The sequence below is a fragment of the Brachionichthys hirsutus genome, chromosome 17, assembly GCF_040956055.1.
Source record: "Brachionichthys hirsutus isolate HB-005 chromosome 17, CSIRO-AGI_Bhir_v1, whole genome shotgun sequence".
Classification (NCBI taxonomy): Eukaryota; Metazoa; Chordata; class Actinopteri; order Lophiiformes; family Brachionichthyidae; genus Brachionichthys; species Brachionichthys hirsutus.
The window spans coordinates 3,113,672-3,133,055 of record NC_090913.1 but is presented as its reverse complement, the minus strand read 5'-3'; the positions used below and the strand labels follow the sequence as shown (position 1 = coordinate 3,133,055).

Below are 19,384 nucleotides of genomic sequence, written 5' to 3'. Positions count from 1 at the left end.
TGAACCTTTTTGTCGGGGGGTTGGTTTCTTACAAAGTTGAAAGTTGGCTGCTTCTTGGTTTGTCACGTCTCCACGAAGCCTGCTGGGACAGGGAAGAAGATCCGCATGGAGGGATTAATTCTGTCCACAACTTCCTTTATCGTTCCGACATCGGGAATAATCCGCTAGGAATGCACAAACTGCTGGAGTGGAGGGTGGAGCGTGAGCCAGACAAATGCAGGATTATTTGCCCTTGGCGGAGGTACAGTATGTGCCCTACGGGGGGGGGGGGGGGGGTTCCCTGCCCTGCGCCACATGACTGAATCTTCTCTCTCGAATTAGAGCGCAAATTAAAATCTGGTGTTGCAACTTCCTGTCTGCCAAAGCTGCGCCTTGAGTCCCGGGATTCATCCAGAGCCACCGGGGGCTTCGGTGCGTCTGACTAACAGGGGGGGGGGCGACAACGACAATCGGGCTGCAAACCACAAACATGGAGGACACACATCACTTACAGCAAATCACCATCTGTTCCACGGACTCTGTGGAGGTGTCCGGTGGGGTGTGAGCGTATGGGGGGGCTTTAGAAATGTGTGCGTGTGTTCCAGGTGGCGGGGTGTATTTTAATTAGGATGAACTCAGGGGGTTAAAAGGCCACTTGTGGGAACAATAGCAGAGGAAGCCCCCCTTCCCACAGACCAAATGGGTTCTTATTTATTTGTGTGTGCAGGGGGGGTCTCTTTGCGTCACCTTTTAACCGGATGAATGGCTGCAGCTTGCTCACAGTGGGGGACGGGGGGGGGACGGGGGGGGGGGGGGTACAAGGAGAATATTAGTGAGGGATGAACTAAAACGAAGAAGCCAAACCAAATTATGGAACAGAGAGTTCTCGCTGTCAGACGAACATGACCTTGAGTATGTGAGTGTGTGAGTGTGTGTGTGTGTGTGTGTGTGCGTGTGTGTGTGTGCGTGTGCGTGTGTGAGTGTGTGTCTTCCACGCTCACTGTTTCACCAGCGCATTCACCACAGCGCTGACTGAAATCCACTCACCGTTACGCCTCTGCAATGGTTGCATGAGGTTTGAATCCCGGGGGCAGCAGTATATCTGGGCCCCCGTCAGGAGAAGGCTGGAGAGGGGCCGAGCCCGTGGGCCAAAAGGTCTGGGCCCCCGGATCCTGTTTGGGTCGTGGATTCAGGCACGCCGAGCTGCTGTATCGTCGTGTTAAGAGACGACCATCGAGATTCTTCTCCTCCGGGGGGTGTGGGGGGGGGGGTGCGAGTCCTTTGGCTCAGCAATCTGTGCCGCCCGGCATTCCCAGATCCGGATGAAGTGCTCTGCGTAGATTCAGGACTGGGGTTTCGGGTTTCGGCCGGGAACCGATCACCTCATGTGCTCCTGGATCCCAGTGAGGATGATGTCATCGCAGGAGAGAGGAGACAAAGGAATCCTGTTGAGGAGACGAGGTTGTTTTGCAGATTCCTCGCGTCACGTGACTTTATTGTTCAAAGATTAATCCGGTCACAATGTCGGGAACAACACCGGCTGCCTGGCAACAAGGCGTACTTACATGTCCAGTAGGAACTGACCCTTTGACCTCACTTTACTGCAGTGTTGCCCCCCCCCCCCCCTTCACCAAATTCAGAGGCAGCCCCTGCTCAGAATGACAGTCCTCCCCCCCGTGGAGGTAACCATCTGGCATCAGTCCTCGCTTTGTCTTCCTCCAATAGCTGCTCGTTTCAACGGAGGATTTTCACAAGTCTCACCCTTCTGCTGTCTCCTCCCCGCCCGCCAGTCCCCTGATCATGCAGCGAGCGCTCCTTCCTCCTCTTCCTCCTCAGCACGAAAGGCAAAAATATTCTTCCCTCTCCAGCTTAAAAAAAAAGTGAGGACAGCTCCATGCAGCCAACGACAGTCCTCGGTGCGCGCGTGTGTGCGTGTGTGTGTGTGTGTGCGTGTGCGTAGGAGGGAATCCAACTCTCCTTCTAACCATCTGCTCTTTCGATAGAGGAAAAACAACAACACAGACAAAGGTGGCGTGTGCGCAAGAGTGCGTGCGTCCGCGCTGCGCCGCGCCGCGCCGCGCGTCGCCTCCAGCTGGGACTGTCGCGGCGGACTCCCCCTCGTCCTCCTCTCGGTCCTTTGGAGCCGATCCCTTCCTTCCTGCTGCTGCTCCTTCTCTGGGGTTGTAAACAGATCGCTGCTCACGTGATCAGCCGTTTTGCCTCGCAACTCCCCCCCCCCCCGCCGCCACCCCCCCCTCGCTCCCTCCGTCCTCCAATCTGCAGGCAGAGGGAAGGCAGAATGAGCGAGACGCTGACGAATGGGGCGCCTGCAAGCACGCTGGTGTGCGTGTTTTGTTGTTGTTGTGTGCGTGTAGGTGTGTGTGTGTGTGTGAGAGAGAGAGAGACAGAGAGAGAGAGAGAGAGAGAGACATGCAGCAAAGTCAAGACAGGGCTGCGCGGATGATGTGCCAAAACAAAGCCGTCTTGCGTGAAGATGAGGAGAGGAAGGTCAGAGGTCACGCAGCCTCAGTCACGGTGCCGCGCAGACGCGGATTGTATTCTTAGAGCGGCTGCAGATTCTCCTTCATGTTTTGTTCACTTGATTTATACAAATCAATCAATCAATCAATCAATCAATCAATCAATCAAATCTTTATTACAGACACAATGGTCCAATAATAAACACAGTAGTCCTATAATAACGTCAATGACACCAAATGCCTGAGTGGAACTTGCAGCAGTAGCCTGATGATGTCATATATATAAAACGTGTCACTCTTTTGCAGGAAGGAGGGGCGGAGGCGTCTCCTGTCAGTGGAAGGGTCAGGGTTAGGGTTAGGATTAGGGTTAGTGATTTAGACCAGGCATGGGCAAACTACGGCCCGTGGGCCACATATGGCCCACTGGGCTTTTTAATCTGCCCCCCGAATTTATCCAAATGATAGCATTAAATTACATTTTATTATAATAATCCTCATTAATTTGACCTTTTCCCTCTAACGCTACCTGTAAAAGGTCAAATCCTTTCATGTAATGGCTTTTTTTTTTTACATGTCATTTATATTAGCTCACAGAAACACTCCATCCATCCAAAGTTTAAAACCCACTGTGGCCTGCGAGCCCTGTTTCACACTGTATTAATAAACTGGCATGATCTCACTGAATCAACAGTCACAGTTCCCTTCAGGGATCATGAGTTATTCCCTTTTATCCATCCATCCACCTGCCACCGCTCATCCGGGGCGGGGTTGCAGAGGCAACAGTCTCAGCAGGGACTTCCAGACTTCCCTCCCCCCAGCCACCTCCTCCAGCTCTTCCAGGGAGACCCCAGCATGTCCGAGGTCTTCCCCGTGGGACATGGAACACGTCCCGAGGGAGGCGCCCAGGGGGCATCTGAAATAGATGCCCCAGCCACCTCAACTGACTCCTCTCGATCTTGTATTTTCAAATTGACATTACAATTCCATTTTCCTTGGAGGGGGGGGGGGGGGGGGGGGGCGCTGTTTTACCCGGGTACGACTGGTGAAATGAGAAACCCGGCAAGAAAATGAGGGAGATGCAAAAGTTGACCTTGTTTCCTGAGCAGCATGCAAATGTTTTTTTTGGCTGACGCCGTTTCTTTGTTTGAACACATAATGGGGTTAGTCTACTTTGCTCTCATGACAATCAGTACTGAGATGTCAACCCACACACATGCATGAGAGACAAACCTGTCATTGTTGAATAAATAAGTTGACATTTTAAATAAAGGCTTGTTATTGTCACAAGGGCCAATTAAGATTGAGCTGGCAGTCACCAAGGTGTTCCGGTTAAATATAATATTAAAGCAACTGAAGGCATCAAATAGCACTTACATGCTAAAGTCGAGTCGTAGAATGTGTTATAACAGCAGTATAAGAGCCACAAAGTCAGGACGATCAATGGGTAATGTCGCTTGTGTAACATCTGCGCTACTAGCATTAACATTATCCGCCATCCGTGTGTGTGTGTGTGCGTGTGAGATATATCTACACGCTTCCGTGTTATTTGCGCTGGTCTAACAGCCAATCAGAGTTCTGATCTCTTTAGACTCCTCCAGCCATTGGCAATCCATTTAATCCCATTCTGTGTGCGCTAAGATCAAACGTTGCACCACCATTCAAGCTATATATTGCATTGATTTCATTCATGTATGATCTACAGCTTTAAGTTTCATCACATTCCGCTACACAAAGACGTTAGATTTGCAACCGACTTTGACAGACTAATAATATGTCGTGTTTTCTTTGTGTAGAGACACAAAAGACTCCAGGACACACGACGGTTGGACATCAACACGAAGGCCTTTGTCCTCACTAACCCTTCAGACCTTACTATAATACACGGCCCATTCCTTTTTCTGCGTGTCATGGGTGTGTCCCTTCACAAAGCCATTGGCTGCTCCATTAATCCCGCCATTCTTTTCGCCATCTATTTGGTCCTGTCTGAGCGCCAGAGCTGGCTTACAGGTGTGCCAGTTCCACAAAGCCTTGTTCATGTCCTCCTGGGCTCTGATGCCCAGGAGCTTCTCTTCGTCACTCTTCCTCCGCTCGTCTTCGTCGTCGCTGTCGTCCCTGCTGGAGCGCCGCTGGTGAAATCTGTGCATCTCCCCACTGATGTTCTCAAAGTACTGATGGATGCACACCTTGGCGAAGCTCTTGGCGTGCTCCTTGCAGGTCTCGTCGAACATCTTGCGCTCAATGTCGATGTAATGAGACCAGTACTTGGTCTTCAGGAAGGCGGCTTGAGTGAAGCACGGTCGAATGGCTCGTATCAGGAAGGCCGTGAAGGTCATCATGAGCAGAAACATCCAGCCGCATGCCTGCAAAATAAAGCGATACTCAGCATAACATAAAGGAGAGCGAGAACGCCATGCTGAGATCTACATGGGCAAAATATAGATATCAGAGAAACGGATTGGGGTGAGGATCCGGTTCATTGTTCTCTCTCTTTCAGTCGACTAGCAGATGAGGAAGCATATCTGTGGCCTCCGCATAGCCCATTAACAAAATCTATATATCAAAAGACCATTTTTTCATTTTCACATTACTTTTAAGCTTGTATGATCCCCCCCCCCCCCCCAGCTGATAAAAAGACTTAAAATAACAGCGTGGGCATGTTTGGATTGAAATGAGTCCCAATTCCATGAATAATCAATCTAGACTCTTATCTATATTCCTTTAAAGCGCAAAAGCCGTTTGGGAGTCGAGCGGCGAAGATGTAGGTTAAACTGCGGGAAGGAGGAGGAAACTTGCTGAGTCATCGTATCCTGTGACAAAGTTGAAAAACTGCAGTCTGAAAACTCTCGCTCACTTGACCAGAAAATGAAACGACAGTGCATGGAATCCAAAAAGGTCCATGGTCGCCATGACGATGCTGGACCCCGGCTCCAGCATCCGACTCCAAGCCCTCCTGCTGCGAGGCGACAGCGCTAAGAGGGAAACCCATCATTCTGTCACTTTAGAAAATCCCCAGGGAAGGGGAGAAGGTTCTCTACCTGCGAGATGCACTTGATGTATCGCGAAGCCGCCACTCTTATTTCCTGGTGCTCAAACAGGTCTTTGCAGGGAAGTCTTGCCAGCAATCTTATCCTCTCCGTTTCTGACATCTCTCTCATCAAACTGAAGTTCCCAAACCTATCGATATCCAAGTTGACGCTGAACGCGCAGAGGAAGCTCTTCCCATCCATGAGCGTGACGGACACCCATACCGCGGGAGCTATCAAGGATCGCTGCGTGATGGAGCAGAACATGTAGCGAACGATGGATGGGTCCTTCCTTCGCTTTCCCGTGGGCCGGTGCCACTCCTCCGTGAGCACCGACACGTTATTGTTCAGCACGAAACCTATCATGAAGAACCATATGGGGGGGACGATGAGCAGTCCGATGCCATAGGTGTAGTTGTACTCGGGCATGCAGGGGCAGCTGAACTCAAACACGGAGTACATCTGAGCGCTGGCGAGCGCCATGATACCACAGATCCCATTCATAAAGGACTCCTGGTTGGACTGGAGAAACTGGAACATCATACGAAACTTATCCATCTTGGGGACTGCAGTGCGTCTTTGGTTCAGATGTATTTAAATCTATGGAAAGAAGCACAGGTCAGTGGAACAATGCTGCATCAGCTGCTTCTCTGTTCTCTAACTTCATAATAACACCCCCAGAAGAGTAAAGAATTGTGACCAATCGATGTCTTTACATTAATTGTTCACTAATATTAGTTATAACATATAATAACCCTTTTAAAGACTGAACTGCGTGGGTTCGCTCCAGGTTGTCCGGCTTCCTCCCGCCACCAAAAACATGCAAATTAGGTGGATTGGTTACACGAAATTTGATTGTCTGTCTGTGTGCGGCCCTGCGATGAACTGGCGCCTCGTCCAGGGTGTACCCCGCCTCTCGCCCCGTTGACTGCTGGGATGGCACGACCCGGTAACGGACAAAAGTGGTTCGGAAGACGAATAAATGAATGGAATGTCTCTGGGCGAGGATTAAAAGTCAGCAGCTATAAAAGTTAAGGCACCCACAGCATTAATTACTTTCCAAAGAGTCATCAATTTTAAATGCGTCTTCAAGAGAACGTGCTTAAAATAAAAAATAAAAACTTTTTTTTAACTTAAGTTAAGTTCTACATGTCGGACCGCCGTTTTCCAGAGGTTCTAAGGCCTTAACTGCTGTTGAGGTTTTATTTTTGATAATCTAGCAGCATAAAAGATGCTCTCATTAAGTTCGGTCCCCTAAAGCAAGAGGAAATGATTATAACCATTATAAAAAGGCTTATTAGAAAGAATCTAAACCACTTTCCCTGCAGACAATTCCATATTCACTGGCTTTACATCCAGATAACACAGACACAGTGCAAATTTTATGAAAAAAAAAAACAGTACCACACACACACGCTTACCTTTTTCTTAAGCGGTCAAACAAAATCAAGCCAATATTCCTATAAAACAATGTCCATTGCAAATACCCGTGAGACGTTTGTGTTGTAGCTCCAGCCGACTGAGCTGCTTCCCAAACGCTCTGTCCTGATGTTCAAAGCCAGCCACACCATCCGTCAGCATGCCCCACCCTCCGCCATTCTTTATCAGGATGCAAAGAAAGATAGTCATTCAATCTTCACTTTCTATGCACTACAGTGCCCGGAGGGGGGGGGGGGGGCAACGACTTTGTAGTCTGCCATTTATCGTAGCATTACCTTTTTCTCAATTGTATTGAAGTAGAAAATGGTTGTTCGTCCAGTTAGCCTCAGCAATGGGGGATAAGTGTCGTCCAGCTGCTGTGATCCAACATGCAAAGCTGAGCTCCGCTCATTCAAATGTCTGCGGCTTGGGCTGCAAAATTTGTTTGTTGCCTGAGAGAAATAGGTTGAACCAACAGGACGTCTGTAAATTTGCTTTACAATTTAAAAAAAAAAATAGTAATTACATAATCAATTCATGAGAAATCTTAATCTGATTTCTTGCACCTACTTGTTACCAAAGTGTTTACTCACATCCACCGAGATCAATCATTGGCATCGATTACTGTAACTGTTTACCTTGATCCTTTGGTTGAATATGTGGCACCACAACTAGATGACCATCAACCAGCCATCACTTTCAGGGATTGCATGCTTGTAGGTTGCCAGATCCAACATTCCCAGATTGGTGGATTGGAAGGGATGGGCCCCATTCCCTGGCCACCTTGTTCACCAGATATCGCTGCCCTGGACTTCTTTTCTGCAGGGGTTGTGTTTAGGATATTGTGATTGGAACAAAGGGAGATCACCGACCTAAGGCAAAAGATCAGTGACACCATTGCAACCATTGATGAGGCTATGCAACAGCAAACATGGCAGGAAATGAAATCAAACACGATGTGCTTCGTGCAGCTAATGGTGCTTTTGTAATAGTGTTTTTCATTTGTAAAGAGACTTTATGGACACCCCGTACTTACATTTAAATCAGAATCAATAAAGCAAAAGACAAAAGCTTTTCACATGCAAATACAATGATTTAGTCTGAAAGGGGTTTTTTTTTTTATGAAACTTCCCCCAGCGCTTTGAACTGCAACCACTGAATCAGTTAGAACTTGACCAACCAGTTAGAAGCTAAGATGAGGGTTTGAATGGTTTTCATTTGTATAGCTTTTAACAAAAGCCCGAGATCAGCGGCTCCTTCAGAATGTGCTGTAATCATAAGCCTGCACAGTTTTGTCATTTAAACTGTGATATTCATTCCGTGACAGACAAACGGTTACTTTGAGACGAGTCGGAGTTTGCCTTTCAACTTACAGGCACGCAGGCTGCGTGTCGGGTTTCCTGTATTGCACCGGAGAATATCACAGCAGAACACATGGGCAGAGTACGCAGGAAACAAGTTATGAAATACAACCTGCAACGAAATTAGGATGAGATCACGAAGTTTGTGGCTGCGGAAGGTTAGTTTCCTGCTTCTTCTTAATATCTTTCCACATGTTTCCCTCATTTTTAAATATTAATATGATTAAGAGAGAACTTAGAATGGACCATGAACTGGCACCTTCGGATGAGGAAGGAACACATACCAACAATATAAGATCCAAGGATGATGTGGAAAGTATTCCAAATGTACAAAAATCCGTCGCCTCCACATGCTGATGCTAAGCAAACCCAAGACTTGCCGGAAGACATCAGAAATACACCAGAGAGAAGCGGTCCGAATTAACAGCTCTTTTAGAAGCCTGGTAAGACAACAAAATCCAGAAGAGCCCGAGGAGAAGCAAGGGCTAACTCTAGAGACCAATCCATCTTTGGCCCGTCTTCCCTTTGGGCCCGAGAACGCCCAAATGGAAGTTCCGGATGTCTGCGACGGAATGCTCTCATTTCTTCGTTACTCCCCGCACCACGGATTTTGACACTTCCTGCACTCTCTCCATGACAGACTACAAAGGCAGACTCTTGGGGCGCTTGTCTAAACGGCTGCCTGAAAACCCCTGCCAGAGTCAGGTGCCTGAAATAGCACTTTCCCTTCACAAGAAACAAACGGCACTTTCAGAACGTTGCGCTCTGAAAGATTTTCATTTCAGAATGGCATTGATGCATCTGCTTCTCACCACAAACCCATCGCCTTGGAAACCCAGTGACATGGCGAGTTGGTTACGGGACTTGCTGAACTTCATGGAGGAGAGCCTCGAAAAGAAACTGCTGCTCCACGCTCTCATCTGGAACCCTTTGACTCAGCAAATTATTGCTGTCCCTGCTGCATTGCCTCAAGCCAAGGCGGCGAATCTCTTCCAGCCCCTTGTGGTGCATAACTGAGTCTACAGAAATGCTGTGATCCATTTCCAGGAGTTGTTGAGAAATGCCGACATGCTGATACACATCTACCTTGATCAGTGACGCGAGTTGAGTGGGTGTTCCAAATTCTGATTTTTAATCTGCTCACTCCGAGCTAAGGTCTGTGGCAACAGAAAAGCTTTGCAGCAGTGCCAAGTACAAGATCTTGATTTATTTAAAATTCCGCTCATTTCCATGGAGGCATTTTAATCATTGCACTTCCAATAGGCATCTTCATGTCCGTCCAGGTCAGTTCTCCGGACTAAGTGCTGCGGAGGTCAACCTTCCAAGATGGACTGGAGATTATATTCCTGGAAGCTGTTGAAACAAAATTCAAATCAGTTGCAAACGTTTAGCATCAGTCATTGCACAACTTAACGTTCTGTGATCAATGATTCTTGTTCATAATACCTCTTGCATTTCCCGATGCCCTGTGGCATTAAGCCATGAAGGTCATACAGAACAATCGCTTTATCCTTCAACAGGTGTAAATAGAAAAGGGAAGAGTACCTTTGGGCTGTGCCGATGAGCAGGTGGATTCACAACAGGTGCACACAGAGGAATCGCCGTATAGCTCCTTCCACCTAAGTTCATTAGCGTTAGCGCACCTTGAAAATTCAGTGGGGCGTTATGGTGATCAAATCAAAAGCGCAAATTCTGAAATGTAGCCAAATGCTGTGAATGCTTCGAGTATTGGTCTCAAACGTTTCAGCTGACAGATCTTTCAGGAAGGAACTCCGCCCCCCCCTACCTGTGACACTTTACCTGAGCCAGACTCACATTTGGGTTTCTAGGTCGTAATTGCAAGCCTTGGAACTCTGCGTTGGAGTCACGTCCCCCACGGACATTTCACAGTGCATGTAGAGTTGCTGAAAAAGGTATCAAATTTCAATATCGACGCACAAACGCTTTAAATCTGTCGCTCTTGTTCTTAACAATACCTGCGGTAAAGCGGAAATGGAAGCCCTGTCTTTAAAAACGAAGGACCCCACACTGAATTTCTGGATCATCTTGGAGGGGCCATCATGGAATTTTGACTGGTCCGTCACCTCGGCATCAATCATGCAGCTGCAATGAGAGAAATTCACCTTTACTGCCAAAAGACACATGTAATATGTGCATCTATTCTGAGTTTGTCATTACCCTCGTTTGTCGATTACTGTATATTTAGGAGCCGAACCGGGGTTCAGGGAGGCAGTCATGAAGCACTTGTCGATGTAAAGCCTCTGATCTCCAGATGTTGTTGTACCATTAGGCTGCTTGGCTTCAAAATACATCGCCTGGCCTAAGGTGTAGGATTGGTCACTGGAGATTTCGTTCCCGGAGGCTGCGTGCAAGGGAGAAATATAAGACCTCTTATGACTGTTAAGAAATCCAGTCTTAAATTTATTTTGTGTGGATCCCCAGTGGAGTTGGTGGCAATATTAGAATGCAGTCACAAAGTACTCCCAGTGCACTCATGATTACATGCAGTACATTTTTTTAAGCATACATTTAAAGGAATGTATGCTCCTGTTGTGAAATTAAGTTATGAACATTTGGGTCATATACAGGTGAACTCAAATGAACCAGCAGCCCCCCCCCCAAACACAAAGAGAACATTTGCTTTAAGCAAATTTACCATCTTGAGGAGCGAGTATAAAGCTGGTTATCGCTTGCAGCGCTTTGAAGACTGTGCCTCCCTGCAGCATGGGACGGAAGCCAACTTTGAAGGAGTGAAAATACCTGCAAGTCAAATAAGGTCGGCGTTCAGGTCACGGTAACACTGCCGGTAGCCAAAATAAACTGACATTTTCACAATCCGGTAAACTTTAAACCGGTTATTTACCTGGGAAATTTGCACTGCAGGGGAATGTTAAATGATAATTCCCTTAAAACAGGACCAGGTGGATCATAGTGGAGCACGTTGCCAATCAGCACATCATCTATATTGCTCTGGAACAAAAAGAGCATATCAGGATGGAGAAGAAAACGTGGATTACTGAAATGAACACCTTTACTAACCTGCTGAGTGAAGCTGCAGTCTGTTGTCAGAAGATACAGAAGATAGTAATGTTCTTTGCTGCCTTGGTTAACAGGGCAGGAGCCGAGTTTCAAATATTTGTACGCTTCCCTAGTCTGAAAAATCTTTCTCCTGATTCTCACATACATCCGGTCGATATGGCACAGGATTTCAACGACCCCATTTCCAGTTGTTGGTTTCTCCGTGACAGTAGGAGTGATGTTCGTGCCAAGTAGCATTTCCCTGATCGTGTCAGGGAGCGGTCTGGCACCCCTTTCTGGCTTGAAAGCCTCTCTGTGATCATCGGATGCCGAGACAGTCACATACTCAGGAACTATCCTCGCTTCGGGTTTTGAGGATCCACCACTCGGGCCACTTCTCCAGACTCGGGATTTGGGTAAAGGGTCTTCTTTCATTTCTTCACCTATCAGTGTCTCCATTCTCTTCCACTCTACTACAGGCTTTCGTACAAACAAGCCAGGACCAGCTCCCCTTTTAGAGTGAAAGCCATGGGCAAGACAAAACAGCAAAAATAAAAAGCAAACATGCATCAATGTCATTTTCACTCCAGCGGCTGAATTCCCACTTCAACACATCAGGTATGACAGCGGCGTTTCTCCTGGCTCTCCCACCTCCTTTTATTTATTATTCTAACATGAGAGAATTCACACAGCTGCTGCAAATGCTAATAAAGCCCACCCAATGACAGGTGATCATAATAATCAATCTCAACAAGCTACACCTCGTCAGCCACTGGTGCGGGCTCGCAAAGTGTAGTTTAGTCACAGCATAAGGCGAATAAGCATATTGTTTTACAAGACAAGATGATAAAAAGGACATGTGTTGTTTTTGTGAGTTAGTATGTTGAAAGTATAGGAGTAGCAATACATTTCCATGTACCGTATCAGTGTAAAACTAGTGGTAGCTTGTATGTGGTTGAACTTATCTGCATAAGGAAGTTACTGAATTTTTCACGATAGTTTTACCAAAGAAAGGACCACAGAAGTTTGATTAATTTTTTGGACGGTACATAGGTCTATTTACTAGTATTACTAGTATAAAGGTTATTTTTTTAGAGTGTACTCCCTGAGCAACTGTTATTAAAGTCAGGCAAAATTGCACCCACGTATTCGCAGATATTGATGAGAGTCTTAAATTAATTTCCTCGATAACATTCACAGATTATTTATTATTTTGTCCACTTGCGCTAGAAAATGTGGCGAATAAATCGAGAAACTGCTAACATTTTATTTCTTTCATTTCGCACCGATACCCGGATATGACGAACCCAATGACGCTGCAACCCGGAAGTGCCAACACCGTCCACTCGTAGTAGGCGTTGTAGTCGCAAGCTGAATGTCACTTTCTGGCTCTTGTCCTGTCGATAAATTGATGCAGTTGTATTTTAGTTAGTAGATTATTGCTTTTTTGTGATCAATCGGCCTCTTTATTGGCGTGTATAATCAGTGATTGGTGGAATACGCTGTCGCTTTTACTGGATAGCTAGTAGCTAGTAGCTAGCATGCTAGCAGCTTGTTAAGCTTGCTTTGATTGGGAATGTTCATGCTAGTCTTATCCTAGCGGTGCAGAAGAGCGAAACTAAATTCTTATTTGACAAAATTCAGTGGTATTAGATTATTTAACGTGTTAAAGGAGAGCTAGTTGCGGGTTCCATACTGTTTAGCTACCACTGGTGGGGACGTCTGGCGAGCTTACAAAGCTCTCTGATCCGGATCCAATGCGTGGGGTGATGGGGACCCAGACGAGTCCTGTTAAGAGCTACGATTACCTACTGAAATTCCTCTTAGTTGGAGACAGCGATGTCGGAAAGGGAGAAATATTGGATAGTTTGCAAGACGGATCAGTAGAGTCTCCCTATCCGTACAGCAGTGGTGAGTAGCTCTCTCTGTTTTTGCTCTAAATACATTAGAAACCGGAGACTGACCAACATTAACTCATCTAATGTGACCTCAGGGATTGATTACAAGACCACAACGATTCTGCTGGATGGGAGAAGAGTGAAATTAGAGTTGTGGTAAGTGTTGCTGCTGACACTAAAGGACTTTGAGCGATTGATAAACATCGTGTTGTAATCACATAGCCGTGTTGTGTGTCTCTGTCTTCAACAGGGATACATCAGGGCAAGGAAGATTCTGCACCATTTTCAGGTCTTACTCTCGTGGAGCACAGGTGAGGGCAGTTTGGGAGATTTTCCCTTTATAGAAAACGGTTTGCGTCAGAACATTTCCACAGAACCAGTGTCAAGAGAAGTCCATGGATTTTGACTCAACGGTTGTGTAACCTTAAGAAATCAGTGAGTAAAAAAAAAAAGGTCAACATAAAGATTGAGACTCGAGAGCAATGGAATAACGGTCGTGTGGTCTGAGTCGAGATTTACCCCGTTCCAGAGTGATGGGCACATCAGGGTAAGAGGAGATGCGTCCTTCGTGTTACCGTCCCATCCTATGGGGGGCAGAGTTCTGATCTGGGGTCGCCTCAGAAAGACAAGGCCAGCACAAAATCCAAACCTTTGAGAATCTTTAGGATGTGCTGACTCAGGATTTACATGGAGGGACCGGATCGCCCATCATCAATACAAGATTTAGTGCTCATTAGGTTCTGAGAGAGAGAGAGAGAGAGAGAGAGATGGTGGCATCTTCTGTACTCAAAGCTTAATTAAGGCAGCCTAACAAAAATAATTGTGTGTGACTTTTTTTGGGGGGGCTGGGCAGTTTAATATACGTGAACATGTGTGACTTTATTCGGACAGGGCATCCTGCTCGTCTATGACATCACTAACGTCTGGTCGTTCGACGGCATCGACCGCTGGATCCGGGAAATCGACGAGGTAAACGCGTTCCTCAATAAAAGATCCTTTTCTTCGTGACATGGACGTGGCTGAAACATTTTGAAACACCCCCCCCCCCCCCCCCGTCTCCGCCAGCATGCCCCCGGCGTGCCCAGGATCCTGGTGGGCAACAGGCTTCACCTCGCCTTCAAGCGGCAGGTGCCCACGGAGCAGGCGAGGGCTTACGCGGAGAAGAACAGCATGACTTTCTTCGAAGTCAGTCCGCTGTGCAACTTCAACGTCGTCGAGTCTTTCACGGAACTTTCTCGCATCGTGCTGATGAGGCACGGAATGGAGAAATTCTGGCGGCCCAGCAAAGGTATGCCGGTTCGTGGTTTAACCAATTCTGTCGGCTGCCGTTTACTCCTTTGCGAATCCGTACGCCGTAGCGTGTTTACATTTCAAAATGTCGATTTCCGTGTGTGGAAACCTTTGAGCGTTTTCTCGCCGTGCCGGACGTGGCATCCGCATCCACATTCCCTTTTCTTCCTCCGCAGTCTTCGGGCTTCAAGACCTGTGCTGCCGTTCGATCGTCTCCTGCACCCCGGTTCACCTCATCGATAAGCTGCCCCTCCCCGTGGCCATAAAGTCCCACCTCAAGTCCTTCTCAATGGCCAACGGCATGAACGCGGTGATGATGCACGGACGCTCCTACTCCGTGGCCAACAGTCCAGCGGGAAGCGGCGGTGGGAGCAAAGGCAACAGCCTCAAGCGTTCGAAGTCCTTCCGGCCGCCGCAGAGTCCTCCGAAGAGCTCGACGTCCTCTAAAGGGAACTGTAAGATCTCGTAGTGAAGGACCAGGCGAAAGGCCAGCACTAACGTTCGTAGGGGTGGCACAGGAGAGGGTGGGGGGCTACGGCTTCGCATTGACCACCGCAAACCGTCTCGGAATGTCGGTTTGGCTTCTGTTCTTTCTCCTTGCTTGTCTTTAACCGAAGGCGAAGAAGGTTTCCTTGGGAATAACATGAGAATCAGAGCTTATCACTCGCCTGTTAACACTACAAACGGGTGGAGGGAGCCACATTTTGCTCTTTTCTATCTCGGAAAGGTTTTTTTTTTTTTTTTTAAATGTATTTAAAGTGACTTGAAGCTGTAAATATACTGCATGTGCTCGTCGCAGCGTGTGTTTGGTGGGCGATGTCGGAGAGGAGCGCCTTGAGCTTCTTGTGTCTTGAATGTGGTTCTCGAGCGGCTTTACAAACGGCGTACGATGTATTCGTGTGTCTTATGCCCTTTGTCTGCTGTAGAAAAATGCCCCTTTGCTATTTTAACGCTATTTAATTAGAACTCAAACCAATGTTTTAAAGACAAACTCCTCGTTTCTCAAGATAGACGAGCATGAACCGGCCCGGAGGAGTTATCCGTTTTTTTTTTTTTTTAGCAAAGTCGAGTGGATCAGTCTCGTCTGGATTTTGAAAAAGTTTTAAAACCATTATGGCCTCTCAATCTTAATTTGTTGTTCGTCCCGTTGCTTCATGTGATTTTAGCTGCTGACATCATGATTCATTTAAATCTCCTGACCCTTTGTCGTCGTGAGGAAGCCCTTCCCGGACTCGGACGGACGGATTGTGCCTTCAGAAATGGCTGAATCGTGCTACTTTGTAGGAATTGGAAAGCTGATTGGATTTCATGCACACGCTGTGTATTTGTGAATGTAAACCGGGTTTCGTCTACTTTTCTGTGCAGAATCAGAGGTGTTTAAGTGATGTAATACTTTTATTGAGGGAGGCTTCCTGTCACATGATGCGTCTTTATTCTTCTTCTTTTAAACCTGTTCATTCATTTGTGTATCGATTGTGTCAAAGATTTCATAAAAAGCACAAAAAGTCTTGTTAAATTTGAACAGAAGTGATTGTGTCCCTTTATTACAATGATAATAAGCACATTCTTGCCCCCCCCCCCCCCCCCCCCGTACTATTTAGCTATTTCCCACAGTGTTCACTTTAACATTGAACAGGCCGAACATTAACACGCACGGTGCGTGTTTTACGCGCGTCACAGAGATGCGTCATGCAAGCTATTATCAGGGCTGCTGCGTAAGTTGTGGGAATATTTCTGCACCCTTTGTCCAGCCCAGGGCCTCTTGGGGGTCTGAGTGCAATAAACCCCCATTAGGGGGGGGGGGGGGGCTGAATTGATTAGCAGCTCTCTCGGTATTGGCCCGTCTTGGATAAGTTTTATCACATGAATGCGGCTCGGTCAAAAGTCATCCAAAGGTTGCGGGGTTCACTGCCAGTGAAAAGGCGAGGGCTTCTGCTTCTCATCGCCCCGGAGCTGCGCCGGGACAAAGATGAGACGCGCGCTATTGAGAGCGCGGCGCGTCCACGCGTCTCCCACCTGACCGTGGAGTGAGCGTGGACGCTGGTGGACCGGCCCACGTCGTCTAGACAAGAAGGACGTAAACAAGTTTAGCGAGACGCGTTCCGACACGCCCGGTGTCCGGGCTGCGCGTTCTCCGCCTCGCATTCCGTGCGACTTGTAACAGTTTTACGCACGGATCCCGCGTAAAGACGCTGGGACGCTGACCGGCAGCGCTCTACTTTATGTGTGATTTAAACTGTCTGGCTCATAGAACGCTGCAGCGCACGGTCGCCAGACCCCCCCCCCGCCGCCCACCCGGCGGTAGTTTTACTATGTTTGTGCAGTTGCTCAGCGCATGGAGTTTCAGACACGGGGGGGGGGGGGGGGGGGGGGGGGGTCAGAGGGGCTGCCCCCCACCTCCATCCACACCCCGAGAGGCTGGTGCTCCCTCTTTCTCCGACACTGTGAACGAGACTTTGCCCGTCGCGGCACGTTTCGATCATCGCGTCGATTATTTCCCTGAAATGGCGTTTTAAACGCGTCGCTGTTTTTTTTCGTTTTTGCTCACTGGATGCTCAGCTCGTGGAGACTCGTCTCATTCTTCCGGGATCGCCGCCACTTTCCGCTCCGCACTCAGCCAATCGGTTTCATGTTTGCGCACAAAACGGACAGCCACATCCAAAATCCACAGCGCGCTTATTCCGGAGCCGAAGAACAAAACGAGGAATGGATTTATTCGGTGGACGACTCGTGCGAAACGGCAATAATGTATAAAGTCCCTCTTCTGCTGTTGGATGATGGATGCATTAAGGATCAAAGTGGGCACGACGGCCCGAGCGCACACAAACGACCATTTAGATGGATGCGTGCGTATTTCTTGATGATTTTACTTTGCCAGTTTCCCCGACTGTCTTTGACCGCGAGTGTGACCGAGCCTAAAGTTAAACACGGAGGCTTCTGTCCCAACAAGCTGAATTCCAATCTGTGGGTCGACGCGCAAAGCACCTGCGAGCGCGAGTGCGACGTGGACGAGGTGCTGTAGATTTCCCTCCGCGCTCCTCCCAATCATTCTCCGCGGATTCCGTGTGTCCCTCCATTTCACCCTGATTGTGTCTGTCTGCGCAGGACTGTGCTGCTTTCGAGAAATGCTGCACCAACGTGTGCGGCCTGAGCAGCTGCGTGGCGGCGCGTTTCTCTGACGGCACCCCTGCCCGAGCAGACGATGGGCAGGGTGGGGGCACAGGGAACGACCCCCACTCTTCCACTGCCACCTGTGAAGGCTTCATATGCAGCCAGCAGGGGGCGGTGTGCGACATCTGGGACGGACAGCCCATCTGTAAATGCCAGGGCCGGTGTGAGAAGGAACCCAACTTCACCTGCGCGTCGGACGGACTCACCTACTTCAACCGCTGCTACATGGACGCCGAGGCCTGCGTCCGCGGGGTGACGCTGGGAGTGGTCGCCTGCCGGTTCTATCTGGCCGGGCCTCACACCAGTCCGCTGCCTCGGGACACGACAGCCAACCCCACCCCTACGTCCTCCCGCGGAGACCCGATGCCCCCAACCTTGCACTCCAACCCTCGCCATCAGTCCGTCTACGCCGGAGGCACGGTCAGCTTCCACTGTGACGCCATCGGGTTCCCCGGACCCGACGTCACTTGGGAGAAGCAGAACGAACGGCGTGAACGTCTGGTCATGAGGCCTGACCAGATGTACGGCAACGTGGTCATCACCAACATCGGGCAGCTGGTCATTTACAACGCGCAGGTGTGGGACACGGGAATCTACACCTGCATTGCGCGGAATTCCGTGGGAATACTTCACGCCGACTACCCGTTGTCCGTCATCCGCCGGGCCGCCGCCGACTTCTCTGAAGATCCCGAGATGCCGATGGGGCGGCCATTCTCGCCGGCGGACTGCCTGGCCGAAGTGGACCTGAGGGCGTGCAGCAGCGAGCGGCACGTGGACTGGCATTACGACGCCGGCCTGGGCTCCTGCCTGGCCTTCAGCAACGGCGGCTGCGACGACAGCCGCAACCGATTTGAGACTTACGAGGAGTGCAAGGCCTCCTGTCAGAGAGAAGGGGCGGGCGTCTGCTCCCTGCCCGCCGTCCAGGGGCCCTGCAAAGCCTGGGAGCCGCGTTGGGCCTGGAGTCCCCTCATGAAGAAGTGCCAAGCCTTCGCCTACGGCGGCTGCCAAGGAAACGCCAACAGCTTCCACACCCAGAAGGAATGCGAGGCAAACTGTCCACAACCCAAAAAGAAACCTTGCCGGACCTGTCGGGCAAAGGGGAAAATGGTGCCCAGCTTGTGCCGGAGTGACTTCGCCATTGTGGGACGCCTGACAGAGCTGGTGGAAGATCTGGACTCCGGGCTGGCCCGCTTCAGCTTGGAGGAGGTGCTGAGGGATGAAAAGATGGGCCTGACTTTCTTTAATACCAAACACCTTGAGGTGACTATTGCCAAGATAGACTGGAGCTGTCCCTGTCCCAACATCACCCTGGAGGAAACCCCGTTGCTGGTCATGGGTGTCGTGCGGGACGGGGTGGCCGTCCTGCACTCCGACAGCTACGTGCGAGCCGTAACCGAACGCAGACTCAAGAAGCTGCGCGACGCCGTGAACAAAAGCAGCTGCGACGCGTCGTGAAAGTCTCCGAGGCTCGGCGGAGGGTCGGCGGTGAGGCTGCAGCCATTAACGGCAACTCCTTCAGAGGACAAAACGTGTTGCCAAATACTGCAGGCATTCTTTTACGCATTTATTTGATTACATTGATGGCATTGTACCACCTTATATTAATGACATATTGATATTTTATATCAGTTTTTTTCCAAGATCTAATTCATTCAATTGCATATTAAATTACTCTCTGCAAAGTACTTCTGCTGTCCCGGTCATACTTGGATCCCTAAAAAGGCGTCGGCATCAGAGTAAACGGA

General features: G+C 48.9%; 5 protein-coding genes across 5 annotated transcripts in view; 2 read left to right on the top strand and 3 right to left on the bottom strand.

The window, feature by feature from the left end:
- The window catches only part of zgc:175214 (uncharacterized protein LOC557610 homolog), a 1,554-nt gene extending 1,447 nt beyond the window's left edge, over positions 1–107 (bottom strand). The window contains exon 1 of the mRNA XM_068750960.1: positions 90–107. Within this exon, the coding sequence (XP_068607061.1) occupies positions 90–107 (18 nt within the window). The remainder of the gene's footprint in view (positions 1–89) is intronic.
- A 4,207-nt stretch (positions 108–4,314) lies between these two features.
- Positions 4,315–6,040, bottom strand: calhm1b (calcium homeostasis modulator 1b). The gene is made up of 2 exons (XM_068751376.1): positions 5,495–6,040; positions 4,315–4,819 (listed from the first exon to the last, which is right to left on the bottom strand). The coding sequence occupies exons 1-2, from the start codon at positions 6,038–6,040 to the stop codon at positions 4,322–4,324; spliced, it is 1,044 nt and encodes a 347-aa protein (XP_068607477.1). The 3' UTR covers positions 4,315–4,321.
- A 3,519-nt stretch (positions 6,041–9,559) lies between these two features.
- zp3c (zona pellucida glycoprotein 3c) lies at positions 9,560–11,859 on the bottom strand. Its single transcript, XM_068750959.1, has 8 exons — positions 11,302–11,859; positions 11,126–11,232; positions 10,919–11,022; positions 10,441–10,624; positions 10,239–10,365; positions 10,078–10,166; positions 9,808–9,881; positions 9,560–9,615 (listed from the first exon to the last, which is right to left on the bottom strand). Exons 1-8 carry the CDS (start codon positions 11,857–11,859, stop codon positions 9,560–9,562), a joined length of 1,299 nt encoding a protein of 432 aa, XP_068607060.1.
- Positions 11,860–13,037: 1,178 nt separating this feature from the next.
- LOC137906588 (ras-related protein Rab-40C-like) lies at positions 13,038–14,937 on the top strand. The gene is made up of 6 exons (XM_068750875.1): positions 13,038–13,191; positions 13,274–13,334; positions 13,429–13,489; positions 14,070–14,147; positions 14,244–14,466; positions 14,645–14,937. The coding sequence occupies exons 1-6, from the start codon at positions 13,038–13,040 to the stop codon at positions 14,935–14,937; spliced, it is 870 nt and encodes a 289-aa protein (XP_068606976.1).
- A 2,277-nt stretch (positions 14,938–17,214) lies between these two features.
- wfikkn1 (WAP, follistatin/kazal, immunoglobulin, kunitz and netrin domain containing 1) lies at positions 17,215–19,228 on the top strand. The gene is made up of 2 exons (XM_068751250.1): positions 17,215–17,481; positions 17,574–19,228. Exons 1-2 carry the CDS (start codon positions 17,215–17,217, stop codon positions 19,092–19,094), a joined length of 1,788 nt encoding a protein of 595 aa, XP_068607351.1. The 3' UTR covers positions 19,095–19,228.
- Positions 19,229–19,384: the final 156 nt, after the last annotated feature.

Coding starts and splice junctions, on each gene's coding strand:
- calhm1b (XM_068751376.1), bottom strand. CDS start 6,040: ATGGATAAGTTTCGTATGATGTTCCAGTTTCTCCAGTCCAACCAGGAG. Junction 4,820..5,494: donor ACATCAAGTGCATCTCGCAG/GTAGAGAACCTT, acceptor TTTATTTTGCAG/GCATGCGGCTGGATGTTTCT.
- zp3c (XM_068750959.1), bottom strand. CDS start 11,859: ATGACATTGATGCATGTTTGCTTTTTATTTTTGCTGTTTTGTCTTGCC. Junction 11,233..11,301: donor ACTGCAGCTTCACTCAGCAG/GTTAGTAAAGGT, acceptor TTTTTGTTCCAG/AGCAATATAGATGATGTGCT. Junction 10,625..10,918: donor TATACTCGCTCCTCAAGATG/GTAAATTTGCTT, acceptor CCTTGCACGCAG/CCTCCGGGAACGAAATCTCC.
- wfikkn1 (XM_068751250.1), top strand. CDS start 17,215: ATGTATAAAGTCCCTCTTCTGCTGTTGGATGATGGATGCATTAAGGAT. Junction 17,482..17,573: donor GCGAGTGCGACGTGGACGAG/GTGCTGTAGATT, acceptor CTGTCTGCGCAG/GACTGTGCTGCTTTCGAGAA.
- LOC137906588 (XM_068750875.1), top strand. CDS start 13,038: ATGCGTGGGGTGATGGGGACCCAGACGAGTCCTGTTAAGAGCTACGAT. Junction 13,192..13,273: donor TCCCTATCCGTACAGCAGTG/GTGAGTAGCTCT, acceptor ATGTGACCTCAG/GGATTGATTACAAGACCACA. Junction 14,467..14,644: donor ATTCTGGCGGCCCAGCAAAG/GTATGCCGGTTC, acceptor CTTCCTCCGCAG/TCTTCGGGCTTCAAGACCTG.